Below are 14,843 nucleotides of genomic sequence, written 5' to 3' on the forward strand. Positions count from 1 at the left end.
TTATTGTCAAATTTGATTATGTAGTTTCCCAGCCCATGGCATATAAGCAGGGGCAAATTAGATGGAAAGAGGGAAACAATAAAATGAAAGCAGCCAGATGTGCAGCTGATGGCCTGGCAGGGAAAGAGAATGCGGGAAAGCTCCAGGAAGCAGCTGTAGGATTCTGTCCTATTTGCTGATGTGATATGTGAATGGGTGCTTAAGATGATAGGAAAGCACATATGATATTTTAAAAGATTTTCTATTTAAGACTAGTTAAAAGAAACCAAACTGAGGTACTAAAGAAGGAACAAAGCAGTTGTGGGAATTCACTTCTGTGAGCTCTCCACCATCCCAGATGATGGATTGAGGATCTTTAGCAGTGACTATAACAAGGAGAGTGTGCAGAGGTCTCTCTCTGCACATCTGAAAAGGGCCTGCCCAGTTGAGATCTCTGCAGTATCGCTGTGAGGCTGCAAGAGCAAAGCCATTTTTCCTATAGAGAAACTGAGACACAAAGAGATTTGTTTAAATGGCAAACTGGAGTGCAACCCATTGATTGTTTCACTCCTTAGAAAATATTTCATGTCACCCATGAAATTAAATTCAAACACACTCATTACTTTTTGACTACAAAGTTCATTTTATCTGAATGAAATACCAATCACAGACTACAGATCACCTGAGTGAATGTAAAGATAAAAATATTTTAGATAACATATAAACTTAATTTTGTATTTAGCAATTTCTTAGTGCAAACATTTTTCTTTTAATAATCTTTCATTCTTTGTTTTTCTTTTTGTTTTGATACTAAGTTCTACAGAGATGTAAACTAATATTCTCCTTCCATCACTTATGTTTAAGTATTTGTTGTTCTTTTATGTTACATAGTTACATGAAATGTTCATATGACAGTTAGTCCCACTAAAAAAACATGCTTGTGTTTTAAAGAAAAATCCCTTTGGGTATTGAGTAAAATTTGATGTAATTACATTGCTGTTTTTGAGCCAACTAGTCCACATGAAGATGTGCTTTTATTCTTAAGGCTCTTCTTTAAGGAATTAATAAAATGTATGTTCCCAAACCAAATTAACTAATCAGATAAACTTAATGCAGGCTCCAGAAATAATTGAACCATTAACAGGTTTATACACTGATTAGATTGTCTTAAAACTTAAAATGAAACTATTCTTTAAGAAGTACATTACCCATTCCAGAAATAGTAAAGAGCTTAAATTGCTGATCTGTATTATTCCCAATCTTTTCCCCCACTGCTTAATTGGAAAGGTTAGTGGATTCTGAATTGTTCGAGTATATCAAGAACAAGTTCTTCTTGTTCTTGTGTCTCAGAGTAAAATTTCTCATGAATGTAGTAGACCTGAAGTCAGCTAATCATTTTTAAATCCCATGTTTCCCTTAAAGTTCTAATTCCTGAAAGATCAGAGTCTTAAAAGTACATGAAGAATAATTCCATACTCAATAACTTGATTTAACTCCGCAGAGTGCATGGCATTGATACATTTTTAACTGTGGCCGCGACAGCTCCTTCATCTCATTTGTCATCCTCTGTGTTTTTTAAAGCATATTCAGAATTCACACATGTTCAGTTAAGGGCAGTGACTATTTTATAACACCTGGAGAAAAAAAGGATTAAAAAAACCTTCCTAACAAAATGAGATCTAATGGGATGGACATTTGTGTGATCTTTTTCCTTAATCCTTCAAATATGAAAAAGAGGAAGGATCTAAAAGGATGAGTAAGTTCTGATGCAAACTAAGTAAATACATAACACATGTTTATTACCTGTGAACAGTTCCCATAGCAGGCATCTGTAACCATGGAAGCCCTTTTTGTCACTCATCATCTAGGCAAACTTTCCAGGGTGTGGCAGAAAGATAGCTAGAAGATGACTTTGGTGACTAGTCAGTTCTAAGGTGCTATGATTACAATGACTATTGTTCCTTTAAAGTCCATCAGAGATTGACCCTTTGTATCAGGAACCTTTCAAAAAGTGAGTTATTCATTTTGGTATGTAAGCCTAAGTAAAAGAGATGAGTTAGCTTTTGATGTCTCTAGGCATAGCAGGATAAATTGAAGCCAGTGTTGCTTTCTTGTGTTAAATGTATTTAATTTAGTTTGCTTCAGAACTGAAATATACCTTTGCTTAAATATAAATCCGTTCACTTTTTATTTATTTATTTATTTTGGTGTTGTAGATTTTAGAAGGGGTGGATTTGGAAATGATCATCTAAAAGGATAGAAACACTCTAATTACTGTTGAACCATGAGCTTTATTTTTATGTGTGATTTAGACCTTGCCTTTGAAGTTTACTAATTTCTATCTCTTTACCAGGACTCAGGACAGGTCATCCCCCTCATTGTGGAAAGCTGCATTCGGTTCATCAATCTCTATGGTAAGCTATAAACTACAGAATTCTTACAAAAAATCATCACTGGGAGTGTTTCAGTGAACATTTTGTTGTGCTTACTGTTGAATTCTTGGGAAAAGGAGACCTACAGGATGTGATGGGGTGTCTCATTCACTTTTCCCTTCTGTTGCCTTTAGGTCTTCAGCATCAGGGGATTTTCAGAGTGTCTGGCTCCCAGGTGGAAGTCAATGATATTAAAAATTCATTTGAGAGAGGTAATTGTGTGTCTATATCTATAAGCAAAACATGTTAAAAAGTCATCATTTTCTGTCCTGCAGTGGTATACTCACTCTGTATATCCTCAAAACCTTTACTTCGCTGTGGCTTCTGGGGTCAGAATCTATTCAAAATAGCTGAGGAACAGGCCCAAATCATGTTATTAAATGTAGAAAAGCATATGAGCTTTGCATCCTGGTTGAGGACTAACAGTGATCCCCCATGACTTGTGTCAAAGATGCACCTGAAGGGGTTGCAGAAGAAGCAGGTGGCCCTGGCCTACACAGAGGTGTATGAGATGGCTCCTCCCCAACTGCCCCTCCCTCTCCTTCCTTTATCAAGAGCTCTTTCCTTCCTCTCATTACCATCCCCAGACTCCTTCCTGTGTGACTGACTCTGTTTCCTTTCTTGTGTTCACAATTGGCTGTCACCTAAATTCTACTAAACTATTAATGAAAGCATTATGATCAGCAAAAATCCTACATTTCAATGTCAGGAAGACCTCGAATCAAATCATGGGATTTGGGTCAAGTGACTCAGTTCTTACTCTGGCTCCAGTGTCCTCATCTGCAAAATTGTAGGATTGTTGTGAAGATTAGATATGATCTGTGAGAATGCCCAACTCTTTAAAGATAGCTATTATTCATTAATGCCCGCCAATTAGAATGCATTTACTTCTGGGTACATCTTTGCTTTCCTTCACCTGCTTAGAGGCCAAGGTGAAAATGCGGAGCAGTTACCACAGTTCCCACCTTCCCCTCCCTCTGTCTCATTTCCCCTGGCCTAGACCTGGTGCAGAGCCATTTAAAATTCGAAGCCCTGTTGAAGAGTAGACTTGGGACCACACTGTTTTTTCCAGTTCCAAATTCTTTAGCCAATATGATGTAGAGGAGCAGAGCAGCCTCCCCTATCAGTGACTGTGTGTGCCACATCCCTGACATTGACCATTTTCAGAATGACAGGTTGAAATGTAGTGAAGCATCAGGTTCCCGAGCCAGCCACAGCAGGCAAATGCTCTATTTTTCCTTGGAAATTCCCCTGGTATTAATTATTTGTTTGTAATTTGTTGGGCTGAAGTTTTCTCACAGCGGGCAAAAACGATAATAGTAATAATTCTGGTGAATTTGCGTTCAATGATTTTCTGCCCTAGAAGCAGAGAAAAAAAAAAAAGAACAATCGGTTCCTGAAAATAAACTGCCTCAAAAGGCAAACAATAGGTTAAAATCTAAAACCTACTTTTCATGAACTTTAGAAAGAGTAGACTTGTGAAATAAGTAGACCTGTGATTTAAGACTGCATGTTATTATGTTAAGCTTATTTTATCTGTTTAATTCTCAGGGAGACGGGCTAGCCAGCCCAGTTTCCTAATATTTTAAAGCTTCTTACCAAAAATAAAAATTTTATATTTGCAATATGTTTTTCAAATATCGATTTTTCATAAAGCTCTCTGGTAGGTATCATTAAGGGGACATTTTCAGATTCCTTCTCCTGGCTTCAGAATCTTCCAGTGTTCAAGGTGACTTTCAAATGTACTATGAACACCATCATTTCATCTTGGGAGGCAGTTTATTTACTTGTAGGTGTTCACAATTTATATTTGATATTTATGATAAATTTTGCTGACCTATATAGCTTAACCAGAAAAATTCTACCGGGTGTTTTTCCCAGTAGGATAAGAAACACAGAATGTAGTTTTTGAATTCATGTCAAACTAAGATTACTGATTTTTACTTTAAAAAATGTTGGGTAAAATTACAAATCCCACAGTATTTTATTTTAAGATTTGGGTAACTTGTAAGAGAGTATTTGGTAGCTTAAGACTTTTTTTAAAAAAAAGCTTTATTTTAGTCAACTATTTTTAGGTTAATCATGGGGTGGGATATCTAAACCAATTATTTTAATTTTAGTACCATATAATCTTTCATAAAGCATAATTAAAAGATTCATGTATATGTAGCAGTGTGTGTGCATAGAAACATTCTTTTTGTTGTTGTTGTTTTTTAGGTGAAAATCCTCTGGCTGATGACCAGAGTAACCATGATATTAACTCAGTGGCTGGTGTTCTGAAGCTCTATTTCCGTGGGCTGGAAAACCCCCTCTTTCCTAAGGAAAGATTTAATGATCTGATTTCTTGTATCAGTAAGTGGACTTTTCTTTTTTTTGCCTTGGTCTTTTACCACCAGAATTATTACACTAACCAACTTCCTGGAAAAGGACGTGGACCTCCTCCAAGTACTCCTCCACTACCCCATGACCACCACACTTCTGAGGCCATTTGTTTTCTTTCTGGGTCCAGTGAGTCATCCTCCCAGCTGTGGCCTCACCCTTGGCTGAGCAGGCTTTGCTTCCAACGTCTCAGGCTCCATAGGACCAGGAAGGAGCTGACCCCTTAGTCACAGGAATAAAGCAGAAAAGCAGGTGCCAGCTGCCTAAGGGAGATGAGAAAGCTGTAGGCATGGACATTCACCTCTTTTTTTTTTTTTTTTTTTTTTTTTTTTGCTTTTGGTTCTTGATTTTTCTTGATTTTTAAAAATGGGATAATTTACCCCATTTATTTCTGAATGTTACTTTAAGAAACAAGTTAAATGGGCTGTGGTTGTGGCTCAGTGGTAGAGCACTTGCCTAGCTTGTGTGAGGCACCAGATTTGATTCTCAGCACCACATAAAAATAAATGAATAAAATAAAGGTCTATCAACATCTTAAAAAATATTTTAAAAAAAGAAACAAGTTAAATGGTATAGAAGATTATTGTTTTGGTACCGGAACACCAGGTGGTGATAATCTGTCAGTGGAGGGGTTGGGGTGTGGCTCAGTGGTAGAGTGCCTTCTAACATGCATGAGGCTCTGGGCCCAATCCCCAGACAGCAAAAACAAAAATGAAAACAAATTAATAATAATAATAATAGTAATCATCTGTCATTGGCATTCCAAGTCATGGGTAGAGTGTTCTAGGGTTGTGTACAATGTATTACAAAACTAATAATCATCAACAAAGTAAAGCATTGCTATTTTCTTCAGTAGAGGCTTTTGACACTATACAAAGGAAGGTGAAAATGGTCATACCAAGAATTAGTCATTAACCACAGTCGGGTTCTGTGCATCTAAAAATGTAGCATCCCTGTAAGTCCATGTTCCCAAGCAAGAGTCTAGAGCTAACTTCAACCACTTAGACTTTCTTAAGAATCAAACTTTACCCTTGATGAAGGAACCTCCCCCAGCCCCACCCCCACGCCCACCTTGAGAATTAACCAGTCCCATTGACTTGACCTCAAAAATGTAAAAATATTTCTTCTCATCCCTCCTTTCCCACCTCCATCACCTTGGTTTCTCATTGACACTGTTACAGTCTCTTGAATAGACTCCCTACTTCTAGATTTTTCCCTCTCTCCCCACCCTACCCCTACACTGTCAGTAGATTCAAAAGATAAAATCAGGTTATTTGCTCTGTCCCCTTTTCAAAACTTACTTCATTATTTCTCACATAAAAACACATCTTGGTATGTCCAATTCATAGAAATGATTCTTTGTCTTTCTTACCTTTCCCTCTCTCTGAGCTTGTCCTTCTGCTGTGCAGTCATCTTCTGCCTCCCCTACCCTATTTTTTGCTACTGTTGAAATATGCAGGGAACATAGCAAACTGCACACATGCCCATCCCCACCACCATGCCTTTGCCCAGGTTAATTCCAGTGCTGTCCCCAGTAGCTGTAGACATCTGCTATGAAGACTTTGCTGAATTGGCACTCCTCCCAGAATGCTATCCCCCCTACCAAGTGAAATTCATCACTTTCTCCTCTATTAATATTCTACTGTGTAAATATGTCTGTATTTTGCTTATTACTCCCCATTATAATTGTTTTAATCCTTCTGTGTCCTTCCACAACATAGGGAGTTCAGAGAAGAGGTCAAGAATGCAGGCTCTGGACTCAACCTAGATTCAAATCCTAGCTCTGCCACTTGCTCACCAGCTGTGTAACAGTTGGGCAAGTTTCTTAAGCACCAAGCACCCCAGATTTCCCATCTATAAAAGAGGTAGAACATTAGTCTGTACATCATAGGGTTGTAAGAACTGAATGAGTTAACATATATGAAGTACCAAGAAGAGTCCCTGGCACAGAGCATGCTCAATGACATGCCTGCACTTGGCTCCACAGGCCTTGGAAGTCTTGATGGGTTATTCAGTTTCATAACCTAACACTTGGCATAATTTCAAGTGCATGGTAATTTAATACATACTTGTTGAATAGATTTTAAATGAAATGAAGAGTTAAGATTCTACCAAAAGTTCTTTTACTGGTATCTGTGCCTAAAGTCCTGGCTCTAGCTGGATATAAATTCCCCACAGTTCCCTCCCCACAGTCAGATCTGTCTGAAATGTAGAAGTATGCCTGTGTGTCCATTCCAAGTTCTCGCATAGCCTGAGTCATCACAGCAGACCTCTGACCCAGCTGGAAAGAATTGCAAAGGAGGTGTCTCCCTTCTGGAATTCTCCTTTGGCCATGTCCAAAGATTTCCCTCACATGCTAGCCAGAAGAGTTAAGTCTGGAAAAATAATGAGTACTCTACAAATGCTTAGTGGTTTTCTAGGTCTATGTCAACTTTAACGTTCACATCTATCAGTTGGATAAAGAGCATTGTCAGTTAGTACTACAGAATCATATCACATTTCATGGATGAGAAATATTATTTATTTCTATTAATAACTGAGACCATAGGGTCAGAGAGATCTGGGTTCCAAACCTAGCTTTACCAGCTTTGTAAACTTGGGCAAAGATGAATACTTAATCTTATTTATTTGCTGTTGCTTCATCTACTGCTGCATAGAGTCTGTGTGAAGAATAAATGAAATAATTTATGTAAAGTGTTTAACATCATATGCCTGTCACACAGTAAGCCTTCAATAGATATTGCTAGCTATCATCATTACTACTTTTACAGCTACTTCTGTGTAAACTCAGTTTACATATGCCAACACCTGGGTTAGCATTTACCGCTCTATCTGTTCTGCTATACACCTGGGTTTTTGACATAATTACCTTGGATGCTTTTAGAAAATGATGTTGGTATAACTCAGAAGTTGTATTGGTTCCAGCATGATTTTTCCCAGCACACTAAATGTTTTCTAACAAAGTCAAACTTTCTTACAATTGAAGTCGGGCTTAGCAAAGTATGTAGACTGAAACACACAGGAGCATCGTTTCATTTTTTTTTATTATTGTCGTTCTATTTAGTTATACATGTCAGCAGAATGGCAGAATGCATTTTGATTCATTGTACACAAATGGGGTACACCTTTCCATTTCTCTGGTTGTACATGATGTAGTCACAGCATTCGTGTGGCATCTTCCGTTTGTGCCAGCAGTGCCTGGTATGCTGCAAGTGCAAATGAAGAGGCTGCAAATTCATTTCCTCTTGTAGGAAAACAGTAGATTACTGGAAATCAGTTAATTCATGATATTTGGTTAATTTTGGTGAAATGAGTAACCTCCGGGACCTACATCTTGAAGGAAGAAGCAGGAGGCCCAAGGAGTGCAAAGGGTGCTAGGTGCACACTTCAGTTGAGATTTAACTGTGCTAGAATTTTTAATCAAATTGCTAACATTTTAGTGCTCTGACACAAGGTTTGATAGGTGTCAAGCAATCTGCCCTGACCCTATTACTCCCCATTAGTCATGTTATTTTTAGTGCACAATTTTCCATAATAGTTTTTTCAGAATATTTATTAACAGTCTCTTTATGTAACTCCCAATCCCCTTTTCCTCTAACATGTTACCTCTTTAAAAAGACGGGATTCCTGATGTTCTTGATTTACCTCCATGCAAGCATTTGCTCTTACCAGTGTAACAATATATCTTACCTTCATGATGATGTATCTTCATAGTTTCCAATAAATTATTTGAGACTAACATATCACTCATCAATATCATTCAAAGACTTGATTCTTGCATATAAGAGGCTTAAAATCTAGCAGGAATGAAAAGATGTTTATGAATAAAAGCAGTCTAGGTTAGAATGTGATAGAAACACATCACATTCTAACATCAGATTTAGAAATGTGAGGAGAGATCTCAGAATAATAGATTGTTTTTACCCATGTCATCTTGTAGCATTGCCATAATTGGGTTTGATTTTCCCCATTAAGGTAATTTAATATGACAGTTATTTTGTATAAAAAAATCTTCCCTTTTACATCTTTTCTAAGAGCTTACATAAGTCCTTGGAATACCCATTACTTTTGACTTACCTATTTTTAGATTATTTTGGGAGAGAATTGTAGAGCAGCTGAGTTATTATCCTGCCATTTTCGTGCCCCTAAATGACCTCATTCTTTGGAGTACATTCTTACAAATATATGTAGTAAGAGGGAATTTATCTTAACATTCTCTCTCTCTTTTAAATGTACACTATTCATTTCCCAAAAGATGCAAATTTCTTTTAAGAATTACTTGTCTGGATAAAGACATTGTAGAATCAAATGCAATATAAGTTAGAAATGACAAACTTGATAGTTTCTCACCCAAAGGTTGTTTAGCTTTGTTTTGTTTTGTTTTGTTTTGTTTTGTTTTGTTTTGTTTGTTTGGGGGACTTTTTTAAACCATCCACTTTATGAATGGTTTTGAGAATGCTCCAGGTCATACCCACAGAGTCTGGGCAGCTTCCAGCAAGTCCATGTATCATGGCTCTGAGACTTCGTAGGGCATAAGTCCAAGTAATTACTCAAGTAAGTCATGGTTTTTCCTGGCTTCCTTAGAGCTGTGAGCCCAAATGATACATTTGCACTTCATTTTGCATACTGTGTTATTATTTTGGCAACTACTTGGATATGAGGAAACCTTTTTACAGAGGAAGACTTTTTTTCCCCTCTCATAGAACCAACATTTAGTCATTGTAGAGTTCTTGAAATATATACAGAAGCTCACATGGCAAAGTTCCATCCGCCATAAAGCCACTTCCCAAGGAGAACCCATGGCATTGCATTTTCTTCTAGGTTTGTTTTATATTCATGTGCACACCACATTTTTTGAAGCAAAGTAGAACTGTACTGTCCATACTATTTGTAACCCACCTTCTTTTTAACTGTTATATTATAGAAAATTTCAGACATCTACAGAAGGAGACAGAATAATATAATGAACTCCCACATAATTAATCACCCATCTTTAACAGTTTTCGTTTCTTAGTCACCTGTATACCATCCCATCGTTCATCTGTGTGTATGTATCTCTGGAAAATGAGGGTTTCTTCTTTTTTTTTTTTTTTTTTTTTTTTTTTTTTTTTATTTTTTATTGTGAACAAATGGGATACATGTTCTTTCACTGTTTGTACATAGAGTAAAGGCATACCATTTGTGTAATCATACGTTTACATAGGGTGATGTTGGTTGATTCATTCTGTTATTTTTTTCCCCTTCCCCCCACCCCTCCCATCCCTCTTTTCCCTCTATACAGTCCTTCCTTCCCCCATTCTTGCCCCCTTCCCTAACCCTCACTCTAACCCTAAAACTAACCCCTCCCACACCCCATTATGTATCATCATCCACTTATCAGCGAGATCATTCTTCCTTTGGTTTTTTGAGATTGGCTTATCTCACTTAGCATGATATTCTCCAATTTCGTCCATTTGCTTGCAAATGCCATAATTTTATCATTCTTTATGGCTGAGTAATATTCCATTGTATATATATGCCACAGTTTCTTTATCCATTCATCAACTGAAGGGCATCTAGGTTGGTTCCACAATCTGGCTATGGTGAATTGAGCAGCAATGAACATTGATGTGGCTGTATCTCTGTAGTATGCTGATTTTAAGTCCTTTGGGTATAGGCCAAGGAGTGGGATAGCTGGGTCAAATGGTAGTTCCATTCCAAGTTTTTTAAGGAATCTCCATACTGCCTTCCAGAGTGGTTGCACTAATTTGCAACCCCACCAGCAATGTATGAGTGTACCTTTTTCCCCACATCCTCGCCAACACCTGTTGTTGCTTGTGTTCTTGATAATCGCCATTCTGATTGGGGTGAGATGGAATCTTAGGGTAGTTTTGATTTGCATTTCTTTTATTACTAGAGATGTTGAACATTTTTCCATATGTTTGTTGATTGTTTGTAGGTCTTCTTCTGTGAAGTGTCTGTTCATTTCCTTAGACCATTTGTCGATTGGATTATTTGTAGTCTTGGTGTTGAGTTTTTTGAGTTCTTTATAGATTCTGGAGATTAGTGCTCTATCTGAAGTATGATTGGCAAAGATTTTCTCCCACTCTGTAGGCTCTTTCTTCACATTGCTGATAGTTTCCTTTGCTGAGAGAAAGCTTTTTAGTTTGAATCTATCCCAGTTGTTGATTCTTACTTTTATTTCTTGTGCTATGGGAGTCCTGTTGAGAAAGTCTGGTCCTAAGCCGACATGTTGAAGATCTGGACCTACATTTTCTTCTATAAGATGCAGGGTCTCTGGTCTGATTCCGAGGTCCTTAATCCATTTTGAGTTTAGTTTTGTGCACGGTGAGAGATATGGGTTTATTTTCATTTTGTTGCATATGGATTTCCAATTCTCCCAGCACCATTTGTTGAAGAGGCTATCTTTTCTCCATTGCATATTTTTGGCCCCTTTGTCTAGTATGAGGAAATTATATTTGTTTGGGTTTGTGTCCGTGTCTTCTATTCTGTACCATTGATCTACCTGTCTATTTTGGTACCAATACCATGCCGTTTTTGTTACTATTGCTTTGTAGTAAAGTTGAAGTTCAGGTATTGCAATACCCCCTGCTTCATTTTTCCTGCGAAGGATTGCTTTAGCAATTCTGGGTTTCTTATTCTTCCAGATGAATTTCATAATTGCTTGCTCTATTTCTGCAAGGTACATCATTGGGATTTTAATTGGAATTGCATTGAATCTGTATAGCACTTTTGGTAGTATGGCCATTTTGACAATATTAATTCTGCCTATCCAGGAACATGGGAGATCTTTCCATCTTCTAAGGTGTTCTTTAATTTCTTTCTTTAGTGTTCTGTAGTTCTCATTGTAGAGGTCTTTCACCTCTTTTGTGAGATTGATTCCCAAGTATTTTATTTTTTTTGAGGCTATTGTGAATGGAGTAGTTTTCCTAACTTCTCTTTCTGAAGATTCATCACTTATGTATAAAAATGCATTGGATTTATGAGCATTGATCTTGTATCCTGCTACTTTACTGAATTCACTTATGAGTTCTAAGAGTTTTCTGGTGGAATTTTCTGGTTCCTCTAAGTATACAATCATATCATCAGCAAATAGGGATAGTTTGAGTTCTTCTTTTCCAATTCGTATCCCTTTAATTTCTTTGGTCTGTCTAATTGCTCTGGCTAGAGTTTCAAGGACGATATTGAATAGGAGTGGTGAGAGAGGGCATCCCTGCCTTGTTCCAGATTTTAGGGGGAATGCTTTCAGTTTTTCACCATTAAGAATAATATTAGCCATGGGCTTAGCATAGATGGCCTTTACAATGTTAAGGAACGTTCCCACTATCCCTATTTTTTCTAGTGTTTTGAGCATGAAGGGGTGCTGTATTTTATCAAATGCTTTTTCTGCATCTATTGAAATAATCATGTGGTTCTTGACTTTAAGTCTGTTGATATGGTGAATTACATTTATTGATTTCCTGATGTTGAACCAACCTTGCATCCCTGGGATGAAACCCACTTGATCATGATGCACTATCTTTTTAATACATTTTTGTATGCGATTTGCTAAAATTTTGTTGAGAATTTTTGCGTCGATGTTCATTAAGGAAATTGGTCTGAAATTTTCTTTCCTCGATGTGTCTCTGTCTGGTTTAGGTATCAGGGTGATATTGGCTTCGTAGAATGAGTTTGGGAGGGTTCCCTCCTCTTCTATTTCATGGAATACTTTGAAAAGTATTGGAATGAGCTCTTCTTTAAAGGTTTTGTAGAACTCGGCTGAGAAACCATCAGGTCCTGGACTTTTCTTTGTTGGTAGGCTTTTGATGACTTCTTCTATTTCATTACTTGAAATTGGTCTATTTAAATTGTGCATGTCCTCCTCGTTTAGTTTAGGCAATTCATAGGTCTCTAGAAACTTGTTGATATCTTCGAAATTTTCTATTTTGTTGGAATATAGATTTTCAAAATAGCTTCTAATTATGTTTTGTATTTCAGTCGTGTCTGTTGTGATACTTCCTTGTTCATTCCGAATTTTGGTGATTTGGGTTTTCTCTCGTCTTCTCTTTGTTAGTGTGGCTAAAGGTTTATCAATTTTGTTTATTTTTTCGAAGAACCAACTATTTATTTTGTCAATTTTTTGTATTGTTTCTTTCGTTTCAATTTCGTTGATTTCAGCTCTGAGTTTAACTATTTCCTGTCTTCTACTACTTCTGGTGTTGGTCTGTTCTTCTTTTTCTAGGGCTTTGAGCTGTAGTGTTAGTTCATTTATTTTTTGAGTTTTACTTCTTTTATTAAATGCGCTCCATGAAATAAATCTTCCTCTAAGTACGGCTTTCATAGTGTCCCAGAGATTTTGATACGATGTTTCTTTGTTCTCGTTTACCTCTAAGAATTTTTTAATTTCCTTCCTAATATCTTCTGTTATCCATTCCTCATATAATAGCATATTGTTTAATCTCCAGGTGTTGGAGTAATTTCTGTTTTTTGCTCTTTCATTTATTTCTAGTTTCAATCCATTATGGTCTGATAAAATACAAGGAAGTGTCTCTATCTTCTTGTATTTGCTAACATTAGCTTTGTGGCATAATATATGGTCTATTTTAGAGAAGGATCCATGTGCTGCTGAGAAGAAAGTGTATTCACTCTTCGTTGGATGGTATATTCTATAAATGTCTGTTAAGTCTAAATTATTGATTGTGTTATTGAGATCTAAGGTTTCTTTATTCAATTTTTGTTTGGAAGATCTGTCCAGTGGAGAGAGAGGCGTGTTAAAATCACCTAGTATTATTGTATTGTGGTCTATTTGGTTTCTGAGATTGAGAAGGATTTGTTTGACATACATGGGTGAGCCACTGTTTGGGGCATAGATATTTATGATTGTTATGTCTTGCTGATTTATGGTTCCCTTAAGCATTATGAAATGTCCTTCTTTATCCCTTCTGATTAACTTTGGCTTGAAGTCCACTTTATCTGAAATGAGGATGGATACCCCAGCTTTTTTGCTGGGTCCATGTGCATGGTAAGTTTTTTCCCATCCTTTCACCTTTAGTCTTTGGGTATCTCTTTCTAAGAGATGAGTCTCTTGCAGGCAACATATTGTTGGATCTTTCTTTTTATCCAATCTGCCAGTCTATGTCTTTTGATTGATGAATTCAGGCCGTTAATATTCAGGGTAATTATTGAGATATGATTTGTATTCCCGGTCATTTGACTCATTTTATTCATTTATTTGCTTATTTTTGACACGACTTGGTTCCTCTTTATTTGAGAGTTCCTTTAGGATATCTCCTCCCTTTGCTGATTTGCTTCTTTGTTTTTCATTTCTTCTTCATGGAATATTTTGCTGAGAATGTTCTGTAATGCTGGCTTTCTTTTTGTATATTCTTTTAGCTTTTGTTTATCATGGAAGGATTTTATTTCGTTGTCAAATCTGAAGGTAAGTTTTGCTGGGTATAAGATTCTTGGTTGGCATCCATTTTCTTTTAGGGCTTGAAAAATGTTATTCCAGGCCCTTCTAGCTTTTAGGGTCTGGATTGAAAAATCTGCTGATATCCGTATTGGCTTCCCCCTGAATGTAATTTGGTTCTTTTCTCTCACAGCCTTTAAGATTCTGTCTTTATTTTGTATGTTAGGTATTTTCATTATAATGTGCCTTGGTGTGGGTCTGTTGTAATTTTGTGTATTTGGAGTCCTGTAAGCCTCTTGAACTTGATTTTCCATTTCGTTCTTCAGATTTGGGAAATTTTCTGAAATTATCTCATTGAATAGGTTGTTCATTCCTTTGGTTTGTTTCTCTAAGCCTTCCTCAATCCCAATAATTCTCAAATTTGGCCTTTTCATGATATCCCATAGTTCTTGCAGATTCTGTTCATGATTTCTTACCATCTTCTCTGTTTGTTCGACTTTGTTTTCGAGGTTAAATATTTTGTCTTCAATATCTGAGGTTCTGTCTTCCAGGTGTTCTATCCTATTGGTTGTGCTTTCTATGGAGTTCTTAATTTGGTTTATTGTTTCCTTCATTTCAAGGATTTCTGTTTGGTTTTTTTTCAATATCTCTAACTCTTTATTGAA

At 36.8% G+C, this 14,843-nt stretch overlaps 1 protein-coding gene across 2 annotated transcripts in view; it reads left to right on the forward strand.

Annotated features, from left to right (window-relative positions):
- Positions 1 to 14,843, forward strand: part of Srgap1 (SLIT-ROBO Rho GTPase activating protein 1) — a 278,191-nt gene that overhangs the window by 223,218 nt on the left and 40,130 nt on the right. For both annotated transcript variants that reach the window (XM_047549489.1, XM_047549491.1), the window contains exons 13-15: positions 2,333 to 2,393; positions 2,546 to 2,623; positions 4,629 to 4,763. In XM_047549489.1, the coding sequence (XP_047405445.1) occupies positions 2,333 to 2,393; positions 2,546 to 2,623; positions 4,629 to 4,763 (274 nt within the window). The remainder of the gene's footprint in view (positions 1 to 2,332; positions 2,394 to 2,545; positions 2,624 to 4,628; positions 4,764 to 14,843) is intronic.

The sequence above is a fragment of the Sciurus carolinensis genome, chromosome 4 (genome assembly GCF_902686445.1).
Source record: "Sciurus carolinensis chromosome 4, mSciCar1.2, whole genome shotgun sequence".
Taxonomy (NCBI): Eukaryota; Metazoa; Chordata; class Mammalia; order Rodentia; family Sciuridae; genus Sciurus; species Sciurus carolinensis.